This window comes from Ovis aries, chromosome 9, assembly GCF_016772045.2.
Source record: "Ovis aries strain OAR_USU_Benz2616 breed Rambouillet chromosome 9, ARS-UI_Ramb_v3.0, whole genome shotgun sequence".
NCBI classification, from domain to species: domain Eukaryota; kingdom Metazoa; phylum Chordata; class Mammalia; order Artiodactyla; family Bovidae; genus Ovis; species Ovis aries.
The window spans coordinates 4,623,231-4,637,983 of NC_056062.1; the positions used below are offsets into that span (position 1 = coordinate 4,623,231).

General features: G+C 37.9%; 1 protein-coding gene across 1 annotated transcript in view; it reads left to right on the top strand.

The window, feature by feature from the left end:
- Positions 1-14,753, top strand: part of LMBRD1 (LMBR1 domain containing 1) — a 144,223-nt gene that overhangs the window by 100,803 nt on the left and 28,667 nt on the right. The window contains exons 10-13 of the mRNA XM_015097695.3: positions 10,725-10,789; positions 11,142-11,244; positions 11,793-11,897; positions 13,964-14,113. Coding sequence (XP_014953181.2) covers positions 10,725-10,789; positions 11,142-11,244; positions 11,793-11,897; positions 13,964-14,113 — 423 coding nt within the window. The remainder of the gene's footprint in view (positions 1-10,724; positions 10,790-11,141; positions 11,245-11,792; positions 11,898-13,963; positions 14,114-14,753) is intronic.

Sequence of the window (14,753 nt, forward strand, 5' to 3'; positions counted from 1 at the left end):
TAGATAACCTAAAGCTCCTGATGCACCTCTTGTTATATTTACACCTCTTATGTTCATATAGGAAGTTGTAAATTCATATCCATAGTTGTATCACTTATCTTTTCAGGCTTTTTTGTGGTAAAACATATATAACATATAATACACCATTGAAACTATTTGTTGATGGGCATCACATTCACAGTGTTGTACAATCCTCACCACTGCCCGTTTCCAGAACCTTCATCATCTCTAATAGAACACTCAACAGTAACTCTCCATTCCTCACCTCCACCCCACCCCCATTCCCCTGAAACCATACATCTCAGATTGGGGCTTGAACCCACTGTCTTTTAACTGAGATCACACACCTGGTCTCAGGACTTAATGAAATTCAGGTTCTTGATGTCTCATAGCAGAAAGAATTAAGTGAGAGACAAAGTGATAGGTAAGAAGTGGATTTATTTAGAGAGGTACACATTCCATAAACAGAATTCAGTCTGTCTTAAAAGCTGAGAACGGTGCTGGGAGAAATATACTCCTCAGACAGTGTGGGGCGTCTCAGAAGGTGAGAGGCCCTGAAATATGGAGTGGGTGGTTTTTATGGGCTGAGTAATTTCATAGGTTAATGAGTGGGAGGATTATTCTAACCATCTTGGAAGGTGCGGGAATTTCCAGGAGTTGAGCCACCACCCACTTGTTGACCTTTTATAGAATTGTCATGGCATTTGTGGGGTGTCATTTAGCTGGTGTATTACAATGAGCATATAATGAGGCTTCAGGTCTACTGGAAGTCGAATCTTCTGCCCTCTCAGACCTAGTTGGGTCTGACCAGGTTATGTTGTATCCAACACTCTGACTTCCTTTAAAGATGGTACCCTTCCTTCCTGATTCATCTGCCCAGCTCACATCCCCTAATGACCTCCATCCTGCTTTCTGTCTCTCTGAATTTCCTATTGTAGGTACCTTATGTAAGTGAATTATATATCCTTTTATGTCTGGTTTATTTGACTTTACATAATTTCTTCAAAGTTCATTCATGTTTTTGATGTATTGAAATTTCATTCCTTTTTACGGTTGAATAATATTAATTTTGTTTTTCCATCCATCATTTTGTTTATCCATCCATCAGTTGGTAGACATTGAGTTTTTTCCAACTTTTGGTTATTGTGAATGGTGCTTTCAAGGTAATTGGTGTACAAAAACCTGTTTGAGTCCCTGCTTTCAGTTCTTTTGAGTATATATCTCGAAATGCAATTGCTAGATCTTGATCAGTTCTGGTATAACTTTTTGAAGAACCTACTGTTTTCCACAGTGGCTGCACCATTTTACATGCCCACCAGCAGTGCACAAAGGTTCTAATTCATCCATATCATTGTCAACACTTGTTTTCCTTTGTTTTGATAATAACCAGCCTTATGCATGTGAAGTTATATCTCATTATGGTTTTCATTTGCATTTCATTTGACTAGTGACATTGAGCATCTTTTCATTAGACTGTTGGCTTTGTATATTTACTTTGGAGAAATGCTTATTCAAGTTTCATTTTAAATATTCTGAATGTTACTCCTTATCAGATACATGATTTGTAAATATTCTCCTATTCTTGGCTTGTGTTTTCACTCTGTTGATAGTGTCTTTTGATACACAGATTTTTAATTTTGATGATATCTGATGCATTTTTTTCTTTTGTTACCTGTGTTTTATGTCATATCCAAAAAATAATTACCAGATGCAATGCCATGAAGATTTTTTTCCTTAGAGTTTAATAATTTTAGCTCTTACATTTAGATCTTTGATCTATTTTGAGGTATTTGTATATGGTGAAGGGTAGTAGTCTAATTTCATTTTTTTTTCATGAGGATGTCTTCTTCCCAGCATCATGCTTTGAAAAGACTGTTCTTTCCCCTTTCAATGACCTTGGCCCCCTTGTCAAAGATCATTTGAGCGTATGTGTGAGCATTCATTTCTGGAGTCTTTTCCATTGGCTATATGTCTGTCTTTATGCCAGTACCATACTGTTTGGTTGCTGTGGCTTTGTAGTAAATTTTGAAATAGAGAAGCGTGAGTCCTGTAACTTTGTTGTTCTTTTTCAAGATTGTTTTGACTGTTTGGGCTTCCTTGAAATTCATATGAATTTTAGGATGACTTTTTCTGTTTCTGCAAAAAGACAAAAAAAAAAGGTCATTATGATTTTGGTAGGGATTGCATTGTATCTGTAGAACACTTTCAGTAGTATTGTCATTTTTAATGTATTAAGTCATATTACACCATAAATATGGGCCGACTTTACATTTGTTTATGTCTCATTAAATTTCTCTCAGCAGTGTTTTGTTGTGGGGAAGAAAGAAATGTTTTTCTACCTTTCTCAATTCTTCTCTCTGGTCTAAGAATTAAATTGACATGAGACAGGTTAACAGGAGAATTTCAAACAAAAATTTGATAACATGTATACACTGGAGAGACTCAGAACTGAATAACTTCTTAGTCTTAGGAACTAGAAAGCACTTCAGCAGTATGCTTGGGGACTATTTTAAACAAGAAAATTGCCAACAGAAAGTACAAAAATGCAAAGAATGTAGCAGTAAATAGTCCGCTTACAGGATACTTGTTTGTAGTAAGAGAGTTGAAACAAGAAAGCAGAGTATTGCCTGGTTCACACTCAGCTCAGAATGTGAGCATCGGGAACTTAAAATTTTTACCTCTTTGTATGTATCTGCGAGGCAGTGCAGTAGTAAAGAATCTGCCTGCTGATGCAGGAGATGCAGGTTCGAGCCCTCTGTCAGGAAGATCCCCTGGAGTAAGAAATGGCTAACCACTCCAACATTCTCACCTGAAAGATTCAATGGACAGAAGTAGTCTGTTGGGCTACAATCCGTGGGGTCACAAAGAGTCGGACATAACTGAGAGACTGAGCATGCATGCACAGTGTATCTTCAAAAGACCGCTAAGGGCCGTGTGTATTGATTTTAAGGCCATAAATAAATTTTAGTGAACAGTAGGTTTGTAAATGCAGAATCCACAATGAGAATCAGCTATAAGAAAAACAACAACAAAAGACCTCCCAAATCCAGCAAGTTTTCTCTCCAGCTCTTACTACAAAACTTTGTGTTAAACAAAGACAATCTGGGAAAATTTTGGTAGAGAGAAGAGGAAATTTGGAGATGAGCTTGTGATTGATCTTAAACCCCCAATCTTAGGTGAAATAAGCCAATCATTAAAAGACAAATACTGTATAATTCAACTTTTAAGAGGTACCTGGAAAACCCTGGTGATTTTCCAAAGGTCGGGGGCCAGGAAGTCTAGGGAGTTCTTTAATGGGTGCAGAGTTCCAGTTTTGCAAAATGAAAAGAGATTGGTTTGCAGAACAGTGTGAGTTAATTTAACACAACTAAACTGTACACTTAAAAATGTTTGAGATGGTAAAGTTTATGTTATTTGTATTTTACCGCTATTTAAGAAGCAAGAAAACAGAAATGACAAAAAATCAGATAGAAATAGAGTTTAACTCAGGGCAAAATGGGAGGAAAATATACTTAATTTTAGAAATGAAAACAAATTTACAGTGTGTCCAAAAGAGAAAAGGATCAAATAAAATTCAGGAAGAGGGGGCATTTGAAGAAAGGCAGAAGGATAACCAAGAGAAGGAAAATAAGATGAAATAAAAAAATCCAAAAACGAGCGTTGAAATGGAAGAGAAAGAAAAACTTACATATGTGTAGGTTTCCATGCAGTGGCAAAACAAAACAAATTAGCCGAATATTTAAAGGTATAATACCCCCCCAAAAAAAAACTAAAATAAATAGACATGAATCCACATGTCATGAATATTCTATATCATGAATAGACAGGAAATAGCCACTTTGTACCTGGGAAAATTTATGTGCAATTTCCTGGTAAAACCTACTTCAGATTTAAAGAAAATCCTTAAGATTTCCAAGCAAAAGGATCAGCTCACAAGGGCAACATTATTAGACTTAGACTTCTCAAGAAACATACAAAGCTAGGCAGGAATGGAAGAACATTAAAAAAATAAAATCTCAATGAAAATGTATGAACTAACTGGAGAAAAAAAAACGCACAATTTGTGAGGAGCTGCTCACAAGAGGTGAGGGAAAGTCAGTATTGTATATGATTTTAGTGAAGGGATGCATGCAGTCAGGCACACATGTTGGCAGAAGGTTATTGGCCAGTTATGAGGAGCAGAAGTCAGCATTAATGATTTTAATGCTAGATCTGAAGGGATGTAAGATTCAAGCTCATACAGTTGTCTCCTGAAAATACCTAACTCCCTGAGGGCCTGTTCTGCCCATTTTCCTGGATCATAGAGTGCCTCACTCCTGGTCTCCACCCTGAAGCCTTCTCAGGGGGTGTCGAAGGTAGGCAGCTGCAGTGGTTTGTGACTTAGTCCTTGCAGAGACTGATGGCAAGTGCCCACTTTTAGTTGGCAGAACCAAGGAATTTGTATTTAGCCAAAATATCCTTTAGAAAAACAGTTTTTAAACATTTAAGAACTCAGGGGATTCTGTACTGATGAGCTCTTGTTGAGAAATCCCCAGTTGCCAAGTTCTGGCCTATTAAGAGGTACGAAAGTAAACAGCAAAAGGACTATGGTGAACATTTAGTATTGTGTGAAGAGAAGGTGTGGGCTGGGGCAGAGAGTGAAGCACAAACGTGTGTGCTGAGGAATAGAAATAATTAAGAAGGGAGACAAAGAAAATAGAATTTCTCATAGATTACTGTGTAGGCAGTAGGTAGTAGTTGAACACATAAGAACCAGTATGTGTTCTTTACTAAACCAATACATTGTTTAATAAAGGAGTGGATAAGAACATGGGGGCTAGGAGCATTGGAAAATTCAAGTACACGAACAAAAATATAAACTTTCTTAACACAAAAGGACTAAAAATCCAGGAGCAAGGAATTCATATTAGCTGGAGAAAGAAACACAGGAAATACATACATAGTTATCAAACGAGATATTTTCTAAACTAAATGTGTTAGTCACATCAATAAGTGTGAATGGGACTTTCGTCTGGTCCAGTGGTTAAGACTGTGCTCCCAATGCAGGCAGCACAGGTCTGATAACTGGTCAGGGAACCAGCTCCCACATGCCACAGCTGACGACTTCACATGCCCTACCCAAGATCAAAGAGATCTGAGTGCTGCAGCAAAGACCTGGCACAGCTGGATGAATAAAGACAGAGAGCCTCTGTGGCAAGAGTCGGAAAGAGTGGTCAAGTGTGAGAGAGAGACACTCATAACTGAGCTGCCATTACTGACTTGACAGTGGCGGGAATGTGAAGAGGGATGCACACAGCCTCGGGGACTGAGAGGCTCCCAGCTGATGGCCAGCAAAGAGGTGAAGGTCTCAGCCCTTACCCTCAAGGAGCTTGATTCTGTTCCTCAGACTTGATCATCTCAATCGATTCATCTTCAAGTTTAATGATTCTTTTCTTCTGACCAGTCAAATCTGCTGAACTTTCCATTTTGTTTTCTAGTGAGCTGTTTGTTTCAATTACTGCATTTTTCATCTTGAGAAATCCTGTCTCTTTGTTGATATTCTGTATTCAGTGAGATATTGCTTTCAATTTGTCTTAGTTCTTAAGAAACACTTTTCTTTAGTTCTTTCAGTTCAGTGCAGTCACTCAGTTGTATCTGACTGTTTGTGACCCCATGGACTGCAGCACACCAGGCCTCCCTGTCTATCACCAACTCCTGGAGTTTACTCAAACTCATGTCCGTTAAGCTGGTGATGCCATCTAACCATCTCATCCTCTGTCGTCCCCTTCTCCTACCTTCGATCTTTCTCATCATCAGGGTCTTTTCAAATGAGTCCAATCTTCTCATCAGGTGGCCAGAGTTTCTGAGTTTCAGCTTCAACATCAGTCCTTCCAATGAATATTCAGGACTGATTTCCTTTAGGATGGACTGGTTGGATCTCCTTGCAGTCCAAGGAACTCTCAAGAGTCTTCTCCAATACTACAGTTCAAAAGCATCAATTCTCCGGTGCTCAGCTTTCTTTATAGTCTAACTCTCACATCCATACATGACTGCTAGAAAAACCATATCCTTGACTGGACGGACCTTAGTCGGCAAAGTAAAGTCTCTGCTTTTGAGTATACTATCTAGGTTGGTCATAACTTTTCTTCCAAGGAGTAAGCGTCTTTTAATTTCATGGCTGCAGTCAACATCTGCAGTGATTTTGGAGGCCCCCCCCCCAAATAAAATCTGCCACTGTTTCCATTGTTTCCCCATCTGTTTGCCATGAAGTGATGGGACCGGATGACATGATACTACTAGTTTTCTGAATGTTGAGTTTTAAGCCAACTTTTTCACTCTCTTCTTTAACTTTCATCATGAGGTGCTTTTGTTCTTCTTCACTTTCTGCCATAAGGGTGTTTTTCTGGAATTCTCTTGCTTTTTCGATGATCCAGCGGATGTTGGCAATTTGATCTCTGGTTCCTCTGCCTTTTCTAAATCCAGCTGGAACAGCTGGAAGTTCACGGTCCACGTATTGTTGAAGCCTGGCTTGGCAAATTTTGAGCATTGCTTTACTAGTGTATGAGATGAGTGCAGTTGTGTGGTATTTTGAGCATTCTTTGGCATTGCCTTTCTTTGGGATTGGAATGAAAACTGACCTTTTCCAGTCCTGTGGCCACTGCTGAGTTTTCCAAATTTGCTGGCATATTGAGTGTAGCACTTTCACAGCATCATCTTTCAGAATTTGAAATAGCTCAACTGGAATTCTATCACCTCCACTAGCTTTGTCCGTAGTGATGTTTTCTAAGGCCCACTTGACTTCACATTCCAGGATGTCTGGCTCTAGGTGAGTGATCACACCCTCATGATTCTCTCGGTCGTGAAGATCTTTTTTTTGTACAGTTCTTCTGAGTATTCTTGCCACCTCTTCTTAATATCTTCTGCTTCTGTTAGATCCCTACCATTTCTGTCCTTTATTGAGCCCATCTTTGCATGAAATGTTCCCTTGGCATCTCTAATTTTCTTGAAGAAATCTCTAGTCTTTCCCAATCTGTTGTTTTCCTCTATTTCTTTGTGCTGATCTCTGAGGAAGGCTTTCTTATCTCTCCTTGTTATTCTTTGGAACTCTGTATTCAAATGGGTATATCTTTCCTTTTCTCCTTTGCTTTTTGCTTCTCTTCTTTTCACAGCTATTTGTAAGGCCTCTTCAGACAGCCATTTTGCTTTTTTGCATTTCTTTTTTTTAGGGGGATGGTCTTGCTGCCTGTCTCTTGTACAGGGTCATGAACCTCAGCCCATAGTTCATCAGGCACTCTATCAGATCTAGTCCCTTAAATCTGTTTGTCACTTTCAGTGTATAATCATTCGGGATTTGGTTTAGGTCATACCTGAATGGTCTAGTGGTTTTCCCTACTTTGTTCAATTTAAGTCTGAATTTGGCAATAAGGAGTTCATGTTCTGAGCTACACGTATTTAAAATAGTGGCTTTAAAGTTTTTGTCTTATAAGTTCAGTGTCCTCAAGGACTTCCTCAAGTACAGTGCCTATTGATTATTTTTTTTCCTCTGTATTAGCCATACTTTCTTGCTGCTTTGCATGTCTCTCTCTCTCTTTTTTTTTTTTTTTTTTTTAAGTTAAAGCATGAGAAATTTTAAATAGCATAATGCAGTAACTCGGGAGATGAGATTCTCCCCTGGATTTTCTGTTATTGCTTTTCGTTGTTTGTTTAGTGACTTTTATGCATGCTATGAAGTCTCTTTTCTTTGTTGTTGCAGTCACTGAAGTTTCTCCTTGGTTGGTTTAGTCAATTATTGGACACAGATTTTCTTAAACACCTAGAATCCGTAAGTCTCCCAGTCTTGCTGAGGGGGCATATGTGAGGGGAGATGTGACTTCAGCACTCAGGATGCACAGTACTACCTTAGCCCACACTTCCTGCTCGTGCAGACAGAAGCTCAGGGTCGACCAGAGTGCAGTTAGACTTCTCCTTATATTCCTGAACATGCACAGGGCCTTCTTCATGCCCAGGAATATATATAAACTTTTCAGAGCCCCTGTGAACATCTCATTCCTTACGTTTCCATTTTAATCTTTTTGGTAGTTTGTTTTTTGCCTGATATTGACTCGCTCTTATGGCCATGAAGTTCACTGGTTCCTGGGAAAAAGGAATTTTTGCACTGTATGAGCTCCATTTCAGGCCAGACACAGTCTTTCAAGTGGGATCTTCCATGTACCTTCCAGGCAGGTCAGGTAATGGCAGGTCTCTGGGAAGGGGACTGAAAGAGCCCCAGCCCCTTCTGCTTTCTCAGGTATAGCTGCCCAGCTTACAGAGAGGAAGGGTTGGTACTAGAGCAAATCAGAATGCCACAGTGTTCTGTGCTATTACTGAGAGCCGTTTTGTTAAATAAATACTCCTGGATTGTTGCATGCTTCTGGTTCATTTTCAGTGTTGAAAAAGTTTGTTCTGACAATTTATACTGGTTTTTAAATTGCTTTTAAGGGGAAAGGATTTTCAGAGATTACTACTCTGTTACTTTTACTGATGTCATCTCTTTGGCTCAATTATTTTTTCAAAATTGATATAATAGCTGGTGTGGAATATGTAGCATTTAGGTCAACCCAGGGTGGTCACCACTGACTTGATTCTGTAAGTGCTACTAACTTAAGTTCTCACATTTAAATATATTTACTTTCCTTGGTCTTTATAAAACATTTATCTTTTTAATATTTTTCTTTGTTTTGTTAAGTAGCCATGGTTAAACCGTCATGACTCTGGCTCATTCATCTCAGCAGACTGGGGTGTAGTTAAAGCTTTTCTCTTCTTTCCTTCTCCAGCAGGCACCCAGGCCAGGGCAGTGCTGATTTCTCCCACTCTCTGTGTCATGCTCCTTTACTGCTTGACTGCTTGCTGGCAGTTGGTGCTGGCACTACCTCCTGCTACAAGCTATTTGCTGTCAGCAGGCTGCTGAGAAATAATATGTTTCCTCAGTGTATGGATATTGGCTTCAGTTCTCCTGGATATAGTGCTCAAACCTGGTAGAAAAAGATTGTGTATGCTCCTTTATACCTGCTACTACTAATCTTTTGTTCCTATAAAGGAGTCACTTCAACTTACTTAGCAATGAAATGTTTTAGAGTAAATGCTCATGTGAAATCCCAGTGTATAAAATGGATCTGTGCAGTATATTTTGAGTGATGGCTATACCCTTTTTGGTCCTCTTGCCAAGCTGCTTCTTCCAATGAGCTCTAAAGGTGCTCTTTCAGAACCAAAGAATTCCCTAGAACACAACCCTAAGATTTATGTCCAGATCCATCTTTCTGTGCTGGGTAGGATAATGTGTTATTATTCTACTTTTCTTTTTCATATCAGAATTCTAAAATATTCTTCAGTGATCATGTGAAATAAGATGAAAAATCTCCCTAGCATTCATAATGTTTTCCATCTGTTTCTATCAATTCCAGGCCAAGGAGAAACCAGAACAGTTCAGTTCAGTAGCTCAGTCATGTCCAACTCTTTGCAACCCCATGGATTGCAGCATACCAGGCCTCGCTGTCCATCACCAACTCCCGGAATTACTCAAACTCATGTCCATTGAGTCAGTGATGTCACCCAACCATCTCATCCTCTGTTGTCCCCTTCTCCTCCTGTCTTCAATCTTTCCTAGCATCAGGGTCTTTTCCGATGAGTCAGTTCTTCCCATCATGTGGCAAAAGTATTGGAGTTTTAGCTTCAGCATCAGTCCTTCCAATGAACATTCAGGACTGATTTCCTCTAGGATGGACTGGTTGGATCTCCTTGCAGTCCAAAGGACTCTTGAGAGTCCCAAACATAGATTTCATCATTTTTATTCTGAAATTTTATTCCTTAGGGACACAGTTCCAATCATTGTTTTCCTGTATACAGCTCATACATATCCTTTATGTCTCATACATATGCTTCCACACTGTCAAGTTCATACTTAGAGTATAAGGAAGTATATTCCATCGATTACAATTCTTAGCACATTTTTCCACAGAGGTAGTTTTATGTGACATTTCCTCAGTGCTGTTAGTACTCTATTTCAAAAATAATACTAGCAATATAGACTTTTCTAAAGATGTGATATAATTTATTTATAAGATATAAACTGTTGACCCATGAACAGCTTGAATGGTTTGAATTACTCAGGTCCACATACACAAGGATAATTTTCTTTAGCCCATGGTACAGCACTCTGCCACCCACATTTGGGGAACTATGTGGATATGGAGGAACTGCATGTGCAGACGGCTGACAATGAGCTCTACACAGATTTTTGACTATCTAGAGTGTTGTCCAGGAGTCAAATGTATATCTTATTACTTCTGTGAGAAAATGTTACAAGTTCTCTATTTTAGCAACAGGTTACTATAACCTGATGAGTTTCTTGGTTTTTGTTTTCTGTGTATGTGTATTAGTCTTAATATAGTTTTCAGTTAACTTCTTGTATTTGAATATTAGTCAGTAGGAACTTTTATTTGACCTAGCAAAGAGTCTCACTTGTTTACTTACCAATGAAGACTTTAAATGCTTTTTCTCTTCTGTGTATTTGTTCTCAGATAGTCTCATGATGAAAATTTAGTGACATATACCTAGGATTATAGACTAAGTTAAAATGTATTTCTAGGTCATTTTTTAGATCATTTTCACATGGTATCGACTCCTATTGAGCATAATGGTTTTGTACTTTTAATATCAACTTTTGGAAGTATATTTTAATGATTTTTTTTTTCTTTTTTTGCTCTTAGATCATTTGGGGAATATTTTTCATCTTTGTTGCATTGCTGTTTGTAATTTCTCTCTTCCTGTCAAAGTAAGTACACTAGACACATTTTCTAAAGCACTTACACATCTCCTGTGATATTATACATTTTCCGTGCTGAATTCCATTAATGTAGCCTATTCATCTTAAGTAGCTATTTTACTTGAAGTGTTCTACAGCATTAACTCAAAGAATGACTAAAAAGGCCCAATAATAGACGGTATTTTTTTGGTCTATATCAATTGAACAATATCTGTAAGATATTTAAATGATGTTTGATTTGTTATTTGTGGTTTTCTTGGACTCGGTTGAATGTACTTGCTCAAGTTATGATGTTATTCTTTCTAAACTAACAGAAAATGTGATGGTATAATGTGTAAATTCACTATATACTTTGTTATAGCTTGGATAAAGCTCTTCATTCAGCTGGAATAGATTCTGGTTTCATAATTTTTGGAGCTAACCTGAGTAACCCACTGAATATGCTTTTGCCTTTACTACAAACTGTAAGTAAAAAAAAAAATCAGTCATTTTATACTGTAGCAAATACACTGTCAAATTATTATGGTGACAAACCTGTTAATGCACAATATATGCTTGTGCTCTCTGTTAATTTGGCTTTTTATTTACATTTAACTTCTACATTGATACGTTGTTCTAAAAATTATTGTATTGATGTATTACTGAACTCTTTTAAGTTATGTATTATTTGAATTGGAGATACATTTAAACTTAGGGTGAACTTTTCCAAGCATTCCTTCATTTTGCCTTTTAATGAAGTCTTTTATTCCATATATAAATGTAATTTTTAGTTTAATTTATTATAGGATTTTTGTTAGGATGATAGTGTTGAACAATTTGGTAATAATTTGGTAGTTTGCTTCTTGGAGGTTTTTTCTGGTATTTTTTTTGGTATTATCATAGTAGCCTGATCAGGGTTGATATTTTAAACATTGCCAAATATGAATAGTGAAGTTTCACTTAATTGTATTCAATGCATGACTCCTGGAGCCCTTACTGTTTGTGTATTAAGTTTAATTTTATCTTTTTTCAGGTGTTCCCTCTTGATTATATTCTTATAACAATTATTATTATGTACTTTATTTTTACTTCAATGGCGGGGATTCGAAATATTGGCATATGGTTCTTTTGGATTAGAGTGAGTATATGTTATAATTTTTATTTTTTCCATCATTTTGTATATAACCTCCATGATTGCAAATTATCTTAGATTTATAATACAGAAGTTATAAATATCTTGATACCAAAATGGTAGAAGTACTAGCCTTTTCACTTTATGTTAACATAAAAGTGCTCTTAGTCCAGAGCGTGCATGGTCAGTTGCATTCAGCTCTTTGTAACTTCATGTACTGTAGCCTCCAAGTCTCCTCGGTCCATGGGATTATCCCACCATGAATACTGGAGTGGGTTGCCATTTCTTCTTTCAGGGGATCTTCCTGACCCAAGGATCGAACCTGCATCTCCTGCATTGGCAGGTGGGTTCTTTACTGCTGAGTCACCTGGGAAGCCTCTTTGTCTAAAGCAGCAGTTCTTAAACGGGGGCAGTTTTGCCCTCCTGGTATATTTGGCAAAGTGTGGAGATGTTTTCAGTTGTTATAACTAGGAAGCACTACTGGCATCTAGTGGGTGGAGAGCAGGGAATCGAGTCAGCGTCCTGTATTGCACAGGCAGCCCCGCAACAAAGACTTGCTCATCCAGCCCAAAATAGCAGTGCTGAGAGTGAGAAGCCGTGGTTTAGAAGTTCTGTTATTTTCCTTAGTGTTTGACTGTAGCCCAACTGCATTGCAGCACAACTGGATACACTATAGTTCAAAATATGGCCCTGTGACCAGGAGTGAAAGATTCCTGTGCTATTGGAGAAAGGGTTATTTTCTTCTTATTCTCATTTTGATATTAAAATGAGATATATCATTCATACTTCCAGCTGTCTGTAAAATGCAATTAACTAGTGGCTTGAACTAATGAAAAACTTCCTGCTGTGGGAAATTTTTTAGATCTAGCATTGCTTCAGCAACTTAAAAACATCAAGTCTAATATCTCTGTATTTATTCCTCTTGGCTTCTCCCTCATGGTTGAGATATGGCTGCTTCGCCCTCTTTATCCCGTCTGTGTACTGTGAGGAAGGGGCAGCTAGGAGAAGGGGTGACAGAGGGCGTGGCTTTCCCAGAAGTCTCCCACGGACTGCTTTCTTTCTGATGCGTAATGTTTTATCACTACCAGCCACTACTGGGCATAGGGAAGCGGGAAGTGTGCATTTTTAGGTGATCATGTCCCATCCAGAATTAGAGTCCTGTTATTCTATATTGTACTATTATATTCAGTCGAGTAGTAAAGCAGGGAGGTGTTGTCTCAGTTGCTAAAGTGTGCTCTGTCATTGAAATGAGAGGCCTGTCACCAGGCTTCTTGTATCTGCTCCTGCGTGTTTCAGTTTCCATCCATCCATACAGGCTGCACATGGAAATAGCTATAGTCAGATGGTCATAAATTACCAGAAACTAGATGATAGTTTTATAGTTGAGTATAACATGAGGATGGGTTTCCCAGATGGCGCAGTTGATAAAGAATCCGCCTACCAATGCAGGAGACACAAGAGACACAGGTTCCATCCCTGGGTCAAGAAGATACCTGGAGGAGGAAATGGCAGTCCACTGCAGTATATTTGCCTGGGAAATCCCATGGACAGAGGAGCCTGACAGACACCACTAAGCAGGCACATGGGTGCATGTGTGCGAGGGTATCATGAGTATTTCATAGAAATGAGTACTTCAAACATGACATGTTTGTCCTTTGCAATAATATATAGAAAACTATAAATATATTACTAATACTTAGAGTTTAAACTCACTCTTTTAACCTGTAGATAGAATTAGACATAGTTCACTGTTCTTAGCTCTATGAATTTCTAACAGATGCTGTTACATAATAAGTTTAGAAGATTCTTTGAAACCATGAAAACACTAATTTATTTCTCTAGGTGTTGAGTTTTTAAAATAAACATGAATCTGAATCTGAAAGCTTTACAGGGAAAGAATTGTCTCTGTTATTCTTACAGCTATCTGGAAAGATTAAGAAATCTTAGTATTTATTTTGGAAAAGGAATTGGTGCATTGAACTGCATTCATTGCCCCCTAACAAATGAGCAAGACCCAGTGCCTTCACGTAAAATGTATTGCTGAAATAGCATCACTGTGTTTTTCCTTCCAGTTGTATAAAATCAGAAGAGGTAGAACCAGGCCCCAGGCGCTCTTATTTCTCTGCATGATACTTCTGCTTATTGTCCTTCACACTAGCTACATGATTTATAGTCTTGCTCCCCAGTATGTTATGTATGGAAGCCAAAACTACTTCATAGAGGTAAGTACAAACATTAAAAAATTGTCATTATGTTGACATTTTAAAGATAGTAACATCTAAAACCAAATTTAATTTGTGAAAGCTAGCATAAAATATTAGCTCATCAAATTAAATTTAATACTGCTAAAACTAGTTGTACATTCCATTGTTGGGCATATTTACATTTGTTTCATACAAATTCTTTTTAAAAATAACACTGAATTTCATAATAGTTGTTCCTTAAATGGATCCCATGCTGCCAAACTGCTGAGCTTTATCTCAGCACTTTACTAGAACTCATAATATTTACTTTAAAGTGCTATTTTAAGTAAGTTTATTAAGATGGCTCCCCAAAACGTTTTGGTGAGCAAAGAGCAAAAAATTTCTGCTCGTTGGTACCATGAATCCCATAGGAGAGACTTTTATAAGTGTTTTATTTGTGGGTAGTTATGTTTTCTCGTATCCTGATGGGGATCCTCTTACCTGTTACACTGATTCCTTGGTGTTATCTTTCAAAAGCCACCTGTGATTCCTAGTTATAACTGGAGAGCTAGTTTGAATATTTTGAAAGTTTTAAAATATTTTGATGATATCTAGTTTGGCCTTTGTTTAGTTTCCTTTTCCTAAAATATCTCTTGCTCTGCTTTCTAATAGTTCAAAT